General features: G+C 41.1%; 1 protein-coding gene across 1 annotated transcript in view; it reads right to left on the bottom strand.

The window, feature by feature from the left end:
* Positions 1–15,374, bottom strand: part of LOC120555741 (WT1 interacting protein) — a 36,914-nt gene that overhangs the window by 18,248 nt on the left and 3,292 nt on the right. Inside the window, 1 exon segment of the mRNA XM_039794763.1 lies at positions 6,701–6,802. Within this exon segment, the coding sequence (XP_039650697.1) occupies positions 6,701–6,802 (102 nt within the window).

Raw genomic sequence — 15,374 nt, 5'->3', positions numbered from 1 at the left:
TAATGGACTCATTTTGAATAATGGCGTTGCCATGGAAATGAGCATTGGTAAGAGGACTGGTGTGTCACCGTTGCAATGGTGTTATTTGGCCATATTTCCCTGTGGTATAGCAGTTGTGTTGAGCCTGTTCACACATAAGGAACTGGAGCGCACTTGTTTCTAGGAATAAATCGGCAACATTTAGTGTAGCCACGGAAGGCTGTACGTTTTTTTTTCTTTTATCCCCTTTAAACCTAGATCAGACTCTCATGTTGTATCTGTTGGTAAGCGGGCGTAATGCCTGGACCAAAGGGCTCCTGGCATCACTTCATCCCAAGCTGCTGCCAACATTTGATTGATCTCTCAATCAAATGTTTTAGGCTATATATAGTATATGGTTAAGGTTAGAGTTGATAATTTAATTCTTGACATGCAGCCTGATTTGAAGGTCTACAAAAAAAATAAAAAATAAAATAAATACATAAAAATATCAAAGCATCAAAAACACAGTCGCTGCTTTGGCCAAAGAGTGCAAACCTCTTCTTCTACGGGTTGTAGTGGAGGCACCAGAAGTGGAATGTCAAATGTACAACCTCGTCTGACTGCCTACTTTCCACCACACTCTTGTCAGAAGTTTGCAAAAAAACAAACAAAGGCCAACACTGATAAGATAGCAAGATTTAAATGCAAGAATATGTTGCCCATTGCTGCTGTTTTGAGAGAAGGTTTTCAGGATAAAGACAGAACTGGAGCCAGGATATAAAATGTCAAGTCGCACCACAATCTCAGGATACATAGTGCAGTTATAGGACACCACACGGTATATGCTGCTAAAAAAAAAAAAAAAAAGGGTCATATCAAATCAAATTCCAAGTATTTCTCAACTTCCTATTGGTCATATGGCTGTTGGTGTGTTTCAACATGGGATAACTGTTCCTCTTTGTGAAGGCAGTGTTTGACATAGCATGGTTTTATTTTCAAGAAATTATTTTTGCACTCTCAGATTATAAGTGACAAACCTATGCTCTAAAAAAAATGAGCTAAACACAGAGCAATGAATCAGGCAGGCTCATCTCTGTAACTTAACATAGGACACAACATATGCTCAAGTACTATGTTTTTGGCACTGCCTGATTGATCAAACAAGTGGCTTACAGTAGGCGCTGGCCACAGCTGTGCAATCAGGTTGATTGGTCTGAAAATAAAGTTGTTCTGTATACCCCAATTGTTCCTGGAGTTTTGATCTCTTCAATCAGATTGAGTAGACAGAATGTTTAACTGCTTTTGAGTGTCCAATCACAGCCCGGACCTGCCTGCATTCACACTAAAAGAGCTCATGGCATGTCAACATGGCCACTCCAATGCAGACAAAAGACATCGCTGAGTGGACTTGTTTCGACATCTTGTCCTAAAATTGTGACATGCACACTAATAGACAAAAACAACAGGTTATTTGGGTTTCATCACCTGAATATTTTTATTTCCATAGCTGTGTCATTTTGTCACAGACAATAAACCGAATGATATGTATTGCTCTTGTTCTTGTTGGTGGGAAGCGTCCCTCAGTCTCTCTGTTCTCTGTCTCTGGCACAGAAACCAGAGCGCTGGCCAGGCTAGAAGGACATATAAATGTGGTGGTTTGCTCAAAAAAGGAGCTTCAAACGGATTTTTTTTTTTTATACCATGTCATGGCAAACAAGATTTTGAGTATTTTTGGGGGAAACCCAGCTGTGGAAGGTACAGCACAGGCAGCAGTGAGCATATTATCTACCATGAATGACGCAGTTCTTCGCTAGAATCAGTAACATATCACCCAGTGTTTGCTGCCACGCCTCTTGAGTCAGCAAATGTAATACTGAAACCAAAACACTCATCCCAGCACTGTCTTATAGCATGCTCTGATTACAAGATATTTACGCAGATTTACCCCTAATTTGCCACAAATTAACCACAGTGCTGGTGTAGCCTTTGGGTTTAAAGTACAGCTGTAGCGGAAAGGCTAGTGGGAATGTGGCAAGAACTGCAGAGGCAGAACATGTCTTCAATTGTGCAGAAAAAGAAGAGACGTGGAGAAGAGGGATGATAATGGGTTTGTGTGTGAAAGAGAGAAAGCTTTCTCTCTGTGGCTCAACTAGAAAAACAATGTTAATAATTTCCTCTAGTCTGTGATGCACCGTTATTTTCTCATATTGTGCTATGAGTGCTTTTGGGATTTGGAAACAGATCAGCTTGAAAACCCTTCCAGCACCATTACATTTATCCATATCACGCTGAAAAAAAACCAGTGTACTGGCAGTTTGGTAAAGCAGCAATGGGACAGAATGATATTTCCAAAGAACAAACTACTAATTGAGGTATAATGATGAGCTATACAGTGATACGTACAATAAGTAAAATATAAATATACAGCCGAGTGACTACTGCTGCATATGATCCATCTGCTGTCAACATTTCATGCAAACACATAAAGACCCGCGGCGGCTGACTTCAGCCCACACATCTCTGGTAACAAACAACAAAAATACTTCTAATTGTTTTGGACTCTTGTTAAACAGGTAAGAAATACATACATTAGTTTATATTTTATTGATTCTAGAGTAAATATTTTACTTGTAATCAATGGTGATAAAAATATTTAACTGCAGCTTCAAATCGACGGCGATATTAAGACACAGATCCTTGGTGCAACATGTCTCACGGCATCCAGTCTGCCTGTTATTCATTAAAAGAAGAGGAGGAACTCAACTGTTCAGCTACAAGTCCAACCAAACCACAAAGGTTAAATTGGGGGTGCCAAAAATACAATACTCCTGGAGGCTTGTTAGCTGGCGGCTCACTGACCACCTGCTAATGAGAACACTTGTTAGTATCTAACAAGCTACTGACTTGTACTGTATAACTATATTTTATATATAGACTGGTATACCTTGTATCAATATATTTTACATCTATACAGATATATTTTTTTCTTAAAGATAATGTGGTTTATATGACCACATTATCCACAGTCAGAGTTTGCCTCATTATTACCATAATCCAAATACTTCTAATAACATGTGCATGTAAACTTACTGTATAACTCCAGGAACAAAACACAATGAACTCAACTTTCCCTATTTTTCAGATTTTTTTGCTGCCTGGCAGGTGCAGCTAGTGTGGCGGTGAATGGTTTGAGAAATTCAAGCCCCTGAGCACTAGCACAGAGATGAGTCATCAGCCTTGCGGCTGACAGTCTGCTCATCCAGCCCGAAGCAGCAAATTATTTTTAAAATTTTATCTGGAGAAGGCATGACTTATTTTCAACAACACCCTGCCCCACACTCACACGGAAATATACGTATATTCACTCCAGTTGAAGTGTATTTCTGTGGGAAAATATATTTAGTGGCAAATTGGGGAAAGTGCAACGCCTCCTGCTAGAATTTAAGTGGCAGAGGGACATATATATATCTTGTTTAAAGGCACATTAATAGCAGCTGTGTGAGGAGGAAGTGCTGCTCTTCAACATTACATTATGCATAAAAATGTATCTCGGCAGATGTACTTATTTAACTTGTAGGTAACCGTGGCTACTCTAGTGTACGCACATTCTTCTTCAAAAAGAAAATCCAAACCGAACTGACCCTAGAACCCAAAAACCATGTCCACTTGTGTACGTGTGTCTGCACATGTGTGCATGCACGTCTCCGTGCATGTGCATTTTTATGTGAGCCCATGCCAGGCCTGCCCCCTCTGATAAGCAGGTCTGGTACACTTTGTGACTGTCTGATTGAGGTCCTCCAGGGAAGGCCAGCTGAAGTGGAGGGGGGTAGTTTGCATTCTTGGCCATTTCATGAAAAAAGGGTGCAACCATGGGAGTAAGCCAAGAGGAGGGCTCAATTATGCATGGTTAAACAAAGCCCAGGGCTACCAGCGAGCAATGTCTCAGCAAACTCGGCCTCACACTGGAGCTCCAGACTCTAGGAGGACCCTACTCAAGAAAAAAAAAAAAGAGAACTTAACCAAAAAACAAACAAACAGGGACATAAGAACGTAGCTCCTGATAAATCACTGGATTGTGTTATGACAAGTGCAGGCACTTTGAAACTGAACTTCTCAGAGGCCTTCAAAACACTGCTTAAAAAGAAAACATTCCCACTCACATGAGGTCAAATGATACATCACAGAGTTTACATTACCAATAAACCTTCTCGAGAGTCAGGATGGCCTGTGAAGCCATCAACAACGACCTGCGCTGAGCGCAGAAAACGACTTGTTAACTCATCCCGGACATGATTTCTCCAATAAATGCAACAATAATTCTCTCAGGAGCTGTCTGGGTTTTTTTGTCTAGCAGCAATGAAGTCCCACATAGTTATTTTATGATGCAGTTACCCCCTCCCCAGAAGTAATCCAGTCATTCTCTGAGAGTATTTTTAGTCTTCCGAGGAAAAAAAGAAATCTGGTTGTCTCGCAAATAAGCTCGTTTGAAAGACCTAATTTCATCGCTGAATGCAGTTTTCCTGAGTGTAGCTAGCTAATGACTCCTAAATAAACCCTAAAACATAATCAGGACTATTAAAACTGCACTTAACCAGGTCAGAGGCTACTTTTCTACAGCAAACCCGACAACTTTAGCAACTGGACACTCAGCATCTGGCCCCTCTTTCTTCAGACACACAATAAATCGGAAAGTATGTGGCTTTGGTTACATGTAAATTATAGGCAGTTCTTCCAGAGCCGGAGGGGGTGGGTTGGAGGATCGGTATCCATGTATAGTACACATATGAATGGAAGCAACCTGGCTAAAAAGCTCTCTCCCGACATCTTCCTCTTGTTTCCCCGGGAAACAGGAGAGGAGGGCTGGAGTTGGGTGACAGAGGCGTCCAAAATACACACACACACACACACACACACACACACACACACACACACACACACACACACACACACACACACACACACACACACACACACACACACACACACACACACACACACACACACACACACACGCTATACTGTGAGCTCGAGAACAGATTTAATTACAGTCCTAAAGACCAAATAATGTCAGCATTTTATTTATTTGTGGCATTATAGGCTTGTTCCTGCTGCAGAGAGAACTGAGCGGCCCTGTTCTTCCACCGAGCAGACTTCAGGCCATAACACCACCTCTGACAGCAAGCTGGTGATACTAATGATGATTTTTCAGCAGAGACAGCAGCAGCTGAAGCTTAGAGCGAGGCTGTATGAAAGAATACAGAAATCTGCGGCGCGAGAAAGGTGGGGATCCTGTAAGCAGGAGCAGGAGCAAACATTTCCCCCACTGTTTTCTATGTTTTCTGAGGATGACTGATGCTGCCTGAGATGTGGGATTTATCTAAAGTATAAATACATTTAAGGCATCAGACTGATGGATTTTAAACACATCACTTGAAGAGCACTAAATCACAAAGTGGCACACTGGGCTTTAGAAACTCTGGTTTAGCTTTAGACCAACTAGCCTGGTTCCAGACCTCAAACCACCGCCCACATCTCTGATTTCTTTCAACGATTCAAATGTGTGGTGCAACGCATGCCGATGCGTTTCCCTGGCTGGAGGACCAATCGACCAATTTGAGCTTTGTAGGTGAAACTAACCATGGGGGCATTGTTTTTCTGGGCCCGAACCAGAGAAATAGCAACACCATGAGCGCAGATGAGACTGACACACAGCCAAACAGGATATTGTGAGTTAACTTACAGAAATAACAACTCTTAAATCATCTTGGTGAAAAATGCTATGTGGTCATAGCAACCACAGCTTTCGTGTAGATCAGAGTTGCAGGGGGTTGCATGGAGGGAGAGATGTGAGAGGAAAGGATACTGTGTGAGATCAAAGAGGCAGGTTTATGCCATCGTTCTAAAAGCAACAAGTTGGTTATTGTGGTTTGGCCCGACGATTTGGCCCGCTTCTCGACACAGTCAGAAGTTGCAGCTGAAGCAGCTGTTACGGCCATAGACTGTTTAAAAACATGTTAGAACACACTCATGGAGACAATTGAGTAAAACACTTGGCGCCCGATTGCTGCAATTTGCGTCAATACTCCAAAACACTCCTTCTCTGTGTCATATCTGTCAAAGTCAAATCTGGCCACGTGATACACGTTTTTAGATTCAGTGTGGCGTACACTTCACTTATCTCAAATGTCCATTGCGAATAAGCGTCCATAGATTCACTTAGAATTCAGTGAGAAAATACGCTCCCTATAACACCAGCACTTGCCTGAGAATCGTAACGTTTATACGTTTTTTTCAGTATGAAAAGAATCCAGTGATAGTTGTCTGTACATCCATGAGTACACTGCGAACAGGAACAGCTAATTGCTAATTTGGCATACTTTTAATGGTGCCAATTTGGCAAAATGTAAACCAATATAGGCTAAACAAAAACTGGCAGCTCAAGTTGTAGCCCACCGTGTAACTCACTGAATCCATTGCAACATTATACTTCCTCTTTACATACCTCAAAAGCATTAGGGGAACTTGAAGAATGAACTTGAACATGAGTATCGATCAATAAAAGTGAATGTCCTATCGAAATGGGGTTCGTGGGTGGGGCTTGGGTAGGGCGGCGTTATGAGGAAGGGTGTTGGGGGGGGGTCGCTGAGAATGGATATGCATTGAGGTAGGTTAGCATCCACATTTGCAGACCAGATAATGATCCAGTTTATGATTGCACTAAACTGACTGTTTTACTTACCACAGGAGCAGCAGGTGAAGCAGTTTGTGTGATACAGGTTCCCCATGGCCTGGCAGGCTTGGCTGGCTCCATACACACCTTTCCCACATTTGACACAGATACCTGTTAAGAGACAAATGGTCAGTTAGCCGATGTTACGTATCCCGAGCACAATACTTTGTATGCATAAGAGGCGGTAAGCACACACCGGATGTGAATCAATCAAAAATCGAAATATGAATAATTGAAGAAAAAAAAAAAATGTCTTCATGAGATTTGAACACTATTAGAATTCCACATCGTTCTTTGGCCCCAAAGCAAAGCTCTGTGTCAACACTGATTTTCCATTTCTTTAGGGCTAAATAGTTTGAGGTTGAGTGGATGTTGAACTAGCTTTACTATTCAATGAAGATATTGTCTGCTACCACTGTGCACCATTAGAATCAAACAACTTTTGGACACGCTGCCAGCTTTGTTGGGAGCTTTGCTGGAAAGCTGATAAAAAAAAAAAAAACATTTAAAAGCAACTGCCGAACCCTGTGTGCTGCATTCCTGTAATTATACAACAGTCACACAAAAAAAAAAGATTAACCTGCTACAAATGTCATCACTACTGTATTTTATCCCCTGTTCCCTCTGCTGCTTTTGATAGCTTTTAAATACCAACGTCACAAAGCAATTCTGATGTGAAAGCATGTGAAGCTCTGAAACCACAAAAACATTGAACAGACTCTTACAAATGCACAGCTGTGTTTTCCAAATTCCAGTTTGTGATTATTAATTCACTAGTAATATTTCTCAAAAGGATTTATATTCTAACCTAAACGTCTGTCCATGTATTACATCATACCGTTTGAAGGCACACTACTTCAGAAGAGCTGATGATTATGTTAAAATACGCTGACAGGAAATGCAGAGGATGTAAGGGGATTGTCAGGAACGGCAAGCCAGAAACAAGGTGAGCCAACAACTTTTCAAGTGCTTTTCCTCGTTACCAGGAAACAGCGGTTTTGAGATTTGAGCTTGATGTGCTGCTACCGTACACAATCGTAACAAAGTTACACCCCTGAATTGACTTTGAAGGGTACTTTGGTGATTGCTCAGTCAATTTTTATTGAACTATTATAAAACATTTGCATGAATGTTCATTTATGCAAATGTTTGATACCATAGTTGTACAACTAGACCGTTTTAGATGCTTTACAGATGAGGATGGGGCTGTTTTTCCCACTCTTCTACTATATTTTGGGTTGTTCAGAGGTTGGTCACGAGTCCAAAACTCCCTCAGCGCATCCCCAGTAGGGCTGGGCGATGGGGAGAGAAAACCAGATATCACGATATTCTTGACCAAATACCTCGATATCGATATTGCGGCGATGTTCTAGGGTTGACAATTGGTGCTCTAACAAAATATCTTCACACTTAGATTTTAGATAAATAATCATCAGTAATGTGGACATAATGTCTAAGTGGGGAAAAGGCAAACAATAGAACAACTAGAATACTTATGTCATGTCACGATAACCAAAATCTAAGACGATATCTAGTCTCATATCACAATATCGATATAATATCGATATATTGCCCAGCCCTAATCTCTATAACTCTCCCCCTTTTCTGTCTTCAAGCCATCCTGTCGATTGAAGGCCACAAAAAGCCAAAATCTCAGCTAATAAAAAACCTGATGACGCAGGGCGGTGTGGGTGTTTGATCAGATTTGATTTACAGTGCTGGCAACATACGCAAACAGCCCCACCAACTGTAATCAGATTATGATTCAAATGTTAAAACTGTGATTGGTGCACAGAAGTAAGTGACATCACCTTTTCCAAATGAGCCCCACCCACTTCAAACCAGTGAGAGGGTGACAGACAAAACCACAAAAATACAGAAATCTTTCATGTAAAATAACCACAAATGTTCCAACTTTGGCAAAAGCTCTTGTGTTCCTACAGAACTCCAATGCTCATTGTAATGAGAAAATGGATTTTCAGAGCCTTTAAAAACTTTTAAAGTTTTAAATTGTAGAAGTGAATGTCCTCCTCTAATTGTACAAACGTCCAATCTGACCACTGACCAACCCTGGGGGAGGGATATTCCCAGCTAGCCAGGTACACAAGTAGGGCTGCTTGATTATGGAAAAAATCCTAAATCATGATTATTTTGGTCAATATTGAAATCCTGATTATTTAACACAATTACTCATTGTCTTCTGGAAAGATGTTGCAATTATTAAACTTAAAAAAAACTGTGAAACCGAACACCTTGAACTGTGAAATTTCCCTTAATACTTTTGCCGTTAAAACATTTTTTTTTTTCATTCAGAACACAAGACAAAATAAGAGTTTACTTGCAAAACGTAATGTGCAAAAATAATCAGGGTTTTTTCCGATTAATCTGTTTTTGTTATCATTAGGAGCCAAAATCGTAATCACGATTAAAATTTCAATTAATTGCACAGCCCTAACAAGTACTACACATAAGCCTGAACAAACCAACTACAAAGAGTATTATGACCTTAAGTGAAGTGAATTAGACGAGGGGGGATTGGCTTCAAACTATTTGGACGCAGCAGCAGACTAACGATCTCCAAACTCACGCACAAGACGGCCTCCACTGGGGTCACATTCCTCAGGGAGTGCAGGGCCAAAGCCCGGGTGGGGTGAGTCCAGGGTCACAGTGCCTAAAGGACACACGATCCCAACAGGGAGCTGCCCACCGCCACCCCCTCCTCCCACAGACAAAGTATCACATTTGCTTATCTTTGAAATAAATACATATTTCACGAAGGATTTAGAGCAAGGACACACTTTCACTGACGTAATCTTAGAAGTCCCTGGCTATCTGAAGCAATAATTTCCCTTTCATAACAGCTCCAGTGCCGTCTGTGACATTGTAGGAAACAGATAAAAGGACAAGGGTACAGGAAAAGCACCCAAAGGTTACATGTCTTCACTATAAACCTGAAGTGTTTGCCCAACTAAATTAATTGGAATCAAAGTCAAATATTGCCATTTCCTGGAATGGTAACCTGAACTCACAGCAGGCACAACAATTTCTCCAAAATAAAAGTCTATGATGGCAAACTAAGCGGAATAAAACACAGGTACCAGTATGTGCTAGAACCTTTTTGCTTTTACCCTATTTAAGACGTGAAAACTGCTCAGTGAAATCTCACAGCAAGTAAAAGTAAGTGTGGTCATCCTGATGCACACATAGGGTTTATCAAACCACTGCCAAAGGTGGTTGAAGTAGAAGCATTCGCAGGAAGCCAGCTCACTGTAGTTGTCAAAAAAGTTGCATATAATTTCTTTGAAATTTTTATTTTAAGAAACATACGGCCACTTTGTAAGTGGAAAACCTTTTTATAGACTTACCATGACTGTAAATAAAATCATTCGCACACTGAACATTTGCTCCCAGTAAATGATTACATAGGCTGCGTTTTGGTCAGATAGCATTTACCAAATGTTAATTACGCACTCCTTTCTTAAAGCCTTTTATATATTATATATAATTTTCTATTTCTTCTGGACTTCTGCAGCACAAACAGTTTAACTTTCAAATGTTATGTTATGTATTGTATGAAACACAGCTCTATGACAGCAGTAGATTTATTTCCCGTACTCGCTCTAGGCTACTTAAAATGTTGAAAATAGAACCCATTTATAATTAGCTTGTTAATTACTACAGCCAATTATACAGTGTAGTATTTGGTCATTGTTTTATTTCTGCTATTTCTATTGCTCATTAGTGTGATTATATTCATCTTCTACTGCTGCCGCTCTCAAAATCCCTTCGATACGGGAAACAACAGCAAACTTTGAGCTGGCAAGCTACACGTTGAAAATGACAACAAACTAATTTGGATCGTGCAATAACGCACGGTTTTGGTGTTTGGTTTTGGTGTTTTGGTGTTTGGTTCTTTCGGTGAATGAAGACTTACAAAGAATATGTTTACGACGTTTACTATCTAAGTGGGAAGTTTTGGGACCGATTGGGGGGGGGGATTGTTGGGAATTGCTATTAGGCCTGTACGATAAATTGTTATAAAATCGCGATCTCGATTCACATCTCATTTATTTTTTGTCTCCTTCAATTAATTTATTGAAAGCATTTGACATTGCCATGTTTTAATTATGTAAAGACATGTTCAAGGAGTTCAGATAGAGCCTGGATCATGGCCATATTTAGTTCAATGTGTTATATGTCACTATTTTTGGTAGCTTACTGTACTTAAATGGACAGTATGTACTTTATTTTCTTTATTTCATGTATGCTTACCTGGAAGGTGTACAGATCACACGGGACTTAAATGGCACTGGATGAATGATCGGGCTAGGTGTAGGTGACCCGAACCTAGTTGTATCCCATATCTGAATGTGTTCTATGTCTATGATGGAGGTGGTAAAAGGATAACCCCTTGGCCTTAATCAGACAACAAACCCCCAAAATGGCAAATGAAAATCCCATGTCAGCCAAGAGGCCAACAGATTGGATGAAATGTTGTCTTTGTCAGACAGACACACCTGGAACGACTGGATGAAGGTGGTGGTATAGAAGCTACTTTAAGAAGGAACTACAATTGTCGACTTCGGTTCAACAACACAAAGTTACTTCGTGCCCAGATGCCAAGCAGGGAGGCATTGGCTACCATTTTTAACAGTCTTTATTATGACTCGGCAGGGCACAACCTCTCAATCTCAGGTTGGACACTCTAACCACAAGGCCTTTGAGCTGGTAAAAATGTGAATAGAACTTTTATTTTTTTTCAATCCTTCCTTTTAAATCAGTCCCAACAGAGTACACTATTAAAGCAACACCCACCTTGAAAAAAGAATCTTGAATTTTTGCGATTGCCTTTTTCTAAAAGTGTTGCCGTTTCTTTTGCTAACCTGCATGTGTGCATCAGTGTACATACTACTGAAATGACGGCAATCTTGGAAAAGGTCTCAATCTTGAATTTTTTATTGGCCATCCAATTTTTCCAAAAAGTGGCCTTAACAGTGTATTTGTGGCATATTTTCTGTAATCACTATTTGGAAACAGTGGCAATGAACATAGGACCGGAATGGCAGCCATCTTGAAAACATTTTTGTTTCCATCCTGAATTTTTACTGGCCACTTCCTTTTTCTAACAGTGGCCCTTCCTCTCTGTGGACTGCACCTTGCTGTGGTGGAGAGGCTTGTGTACGCCAATGAACCTGAGAGCTATGCCGGCAGGGATTTTATATCCCTGGCAAATTGAACTAAGCCGGACAGGTCAAAGGAGAGGAGGCAGACAAAGCAGACATAGTGGGCCCTATTTTAACGATCTGAAACGCAAGTGTGAAACGCAAAACGCAAGTAGCTTTGTGGGCAGATCTCGGGCGCTGTTGCTATTATACCGGCGGGATAAATGACTCTTGCGCCCGACGCAAATCTAAACTGGGTTGGTCTGAAGTAGCTAGGTGTGCTAGCATACTTCCTTCTCTGCCTATCTGCAATGCCAACAATGGATGACAAGGACCAGCTTGATGTGGTAATACTCAACCGATTATGAGTGTTACTGGTAGTCTTTTTGTGACTAATGCTAATTAAGATTACAGTGTGTGATGTCAGTGTTAGTCACTACTATGTTTCTCTACTGTACGTGTCGTAGTCCTGCCGCCTGTCGCACTTGGAACACTAACACTACAATGTATCCTTGAAACAAAGGTTACTTTCATAGAACCAGGTACAACTGACTACACATCCATCTGAATACCAAGACACTAAGTCACCGAGTCTCTGCATTACACAGCTGACAGCAAGTGGACTCACAAAATGACAAACATTTGACACAATGGAGTCTATATTCAGTAAACAACAACCAAAGTTACAGGTGTGTGTTTGTAGTTTGCATCTACTCTTATGCACAATTATCTAGCTTCATGATAACAGAAGTTACAAATCTTTTCTATCTTTTTTTATTTATTTCCCACATAATTAATCTATGGCAATGTAATTACAGACATGTCTCTTTGGCTTTGATTCTCCACCCAACGGCTAAAAAAAAAAAAAAGTATGATTTATTTATAAAGCAACATTGATTTACATTATTTACTTTATTCCCTCTGCTTGCAACTATACTGCATAGTTTCTTACAAGCTGTGTGTGCGTTGAGATTTCATTTGTCAACAAGAAAACATTTTTCGAATGAGAACTTCAGTCATAAAAATCAACATGTGATTTCCACAAAAATGCTTACAAATCCTGACAGTTATGAGTGAGGATGTGGTTATCATTTTACAGGACAGTAGGGAAAAATGTGAAGCACTCTTGTTATTCATGTAAAACAGGATGCTGAATCCCTCATGTGCCCATTTCGTAAACACGTTCATGTGGCATGGACAGGATGTTGTGCATTCACTGGGGTTAAAAATAAAACAGCATCACATAATGCATGTACATCCCTGCACCTTTGAGCTAAACACTGTTAAGATCAAGCAGGCTGCTCAATGTGGGCGTTATTATGCGTGTGAGAAAGCTTTTTAACATAAACTCAGACTGATGAGTCTTAGGATGAAATGAAGTATGTGTACAGTATGTGTATAAAACAAACACATTTTAATGTTATTTCTGAAAGACGAAAGTTCGGAAAAATGTAATGTGGACAATCAAGCATTTGAGCAAGTGCTTTATGGAACATACTTGACTTTATATTCTACCATTGCTGAAAACAACGCAGAACGTGCTGCGGGTTATAAGAAGGTCTGCACAGCCTGATTCATGAAACTTTAACGACCACTCGATGGGACTTCTTCTTCTTCTGACGTCTTACAGCACAATATCAAACCAATCTCTGAAGATATAAGCAGGTTGAAAAGAGTCAATCGAGCAAATGAAATGCAACATTAATAGAGGGATCAAATGCAGTTTTCTAGTTTGTGGAACCAAATCCTACCAAATACTTGAAAAGCTCTGCACGTCTTATAGAAGGAACTGCACACATAGCAGGTTCATGTGTCTTTCCGGTACAAAATAATCACGGTCCTGTCCGATAAATCACAGTACGCTCAGTATGCACTGAATACTGGGAGCAAATGCTCGCTCACAGGTGCAGATCTTGAAAAGAATAAGGCAATTAACTTCCCATCATGCTTAGAGTGTGGCATCTCATATTTATAGTTCCAGACATTTGAAGAATGACTTCCCTGGTGCGTTATGAATATTCTTGTGACCTTTGGTGAATTCTGAAGCTGGTGTTTGATTTGATTTGCTAACATACAGTACCTGTTTACTGCAATCATACGGATACTGCAATGTGAAAGAATGCGGCATTGGACTTCCAAATTTGCAATAAGGAACAGTGAAAAAAGGGGAAGCAGAGAACATGCATAGCCTCAAAGCCTGGAAATACAGCCTTATTTCAGGAGAGAGCTTTTCACTTGAGAGCGTTTGACACATCAGAGGATAGTGTATGCTTAAAACATAAGTGAGAATGAAAAAAATATACATCTAATCGTATGTCAGCTGCAATTTGTGCATGTACGGTGTATACAGAGGGCAGGACAGTGTGCTGTTGTCCACAAGTCAGCATGTGTGTGTCAGGCATGTGCATGACTATTGCCATTATAATTCTGGGCAGGTGATCAGACTTGAGCCCCACCAACTATGTCTGGCCCGCCAGCCAAGACCGTGTGCCAAGTGTCTGGTGTTGCCCGACTCCCCACTGGCTGGTTAATGAAGGGCTTTGCGGGGGAGTCAGGGCGGGGTGGAGAGGAGGGGAGGTAAGGGGTGGGGTGGGCCTCCCTCTGCTGCTTCAATTGCAGGCTTGTTTCGGGCCAGCTGTTGATTCACAGCTCCTTCTCCATCACAACAAACACAGGCCACACAAGGGTCGGCCGGCAGAGCAGAGCCGACCAGTGTGGGGTCCCCCCCCCCCCAAAAAAAAACCCTGGCAGTCAATTTCTCCACTGTCGCTACGGAAACAGAGCTGTCTCTATTGGGCTTTGAGTGAGTAGCGTCTGACTGCATTCTTCTTCTCTCTCCCTCCTTCTCCTTTCTCTCTTCTTTCTCCATTATCTCTACTGCTATTTCCCCTCACTGTCTTCCTCCTGTCCACCATCCTCCTGCTCTCACCTTCTTCTCTGGAACAAATCAACAGCTGTCTCTGCCTCACTCTGAGCAAGTGCACTGGCTATAAAACAAGCCACTGTTCTCTGGCTGCAGCCATTTGTCTGGCTGCTTATTCAAAAGGTAGACAGCAACTTCCTCAGCAGGCTTTCTGTGGCTGTGTTACTGCTGGTGAGCCAACTAGATCTGGTCTCACAGTCCCTGATCACAAAAATGTGCCACAACGTTCAATTCTTGAAATCGGGCGAAAACCAAACGCTGACCACAATTTATCCTTCAGAGACCAGATGATTAACTGCATTTCCAACAAATCCAGACCACACTGATCTAAATGACCGAAGGGCGTCTGCTGTGGCAGAATAGAAGGTTCCATTCAGCGAGGTGCAGCGGTGTGCAAATGTTAGCTCTGCCAAGACGGAAACTTGCCCTGCAATGCCATTCATATCTGCCACAGAGGGACCCGTTAGTGGTAATGTAGCATTAGCAGGTTGCAAATAGACCTTTAAGAGATGACAAACCTATAAATAACCTGTTCCTGCACAGAAGAAACACCAGCAAACTATTTTAACTATTTCGTTGAATTCCAGTCTCAGTAAGC

Source organism: Perca fluviatilis, chromosome 3, assembly GCF_010015445.1.
Source record: "Perca fluviatilis chromosome 3, GENO_Pfluv_1.0, whole genome shotgun sequence".
Lineage (NCBI taxonomy): Eukaryota > Metazoa > Chordata > Actinopteri > Perciformes > Percidae > Perca > Perca fluviatilis.
This window is presented reverse-complemented; position numbering and strand designations above follow the sequence as displayed.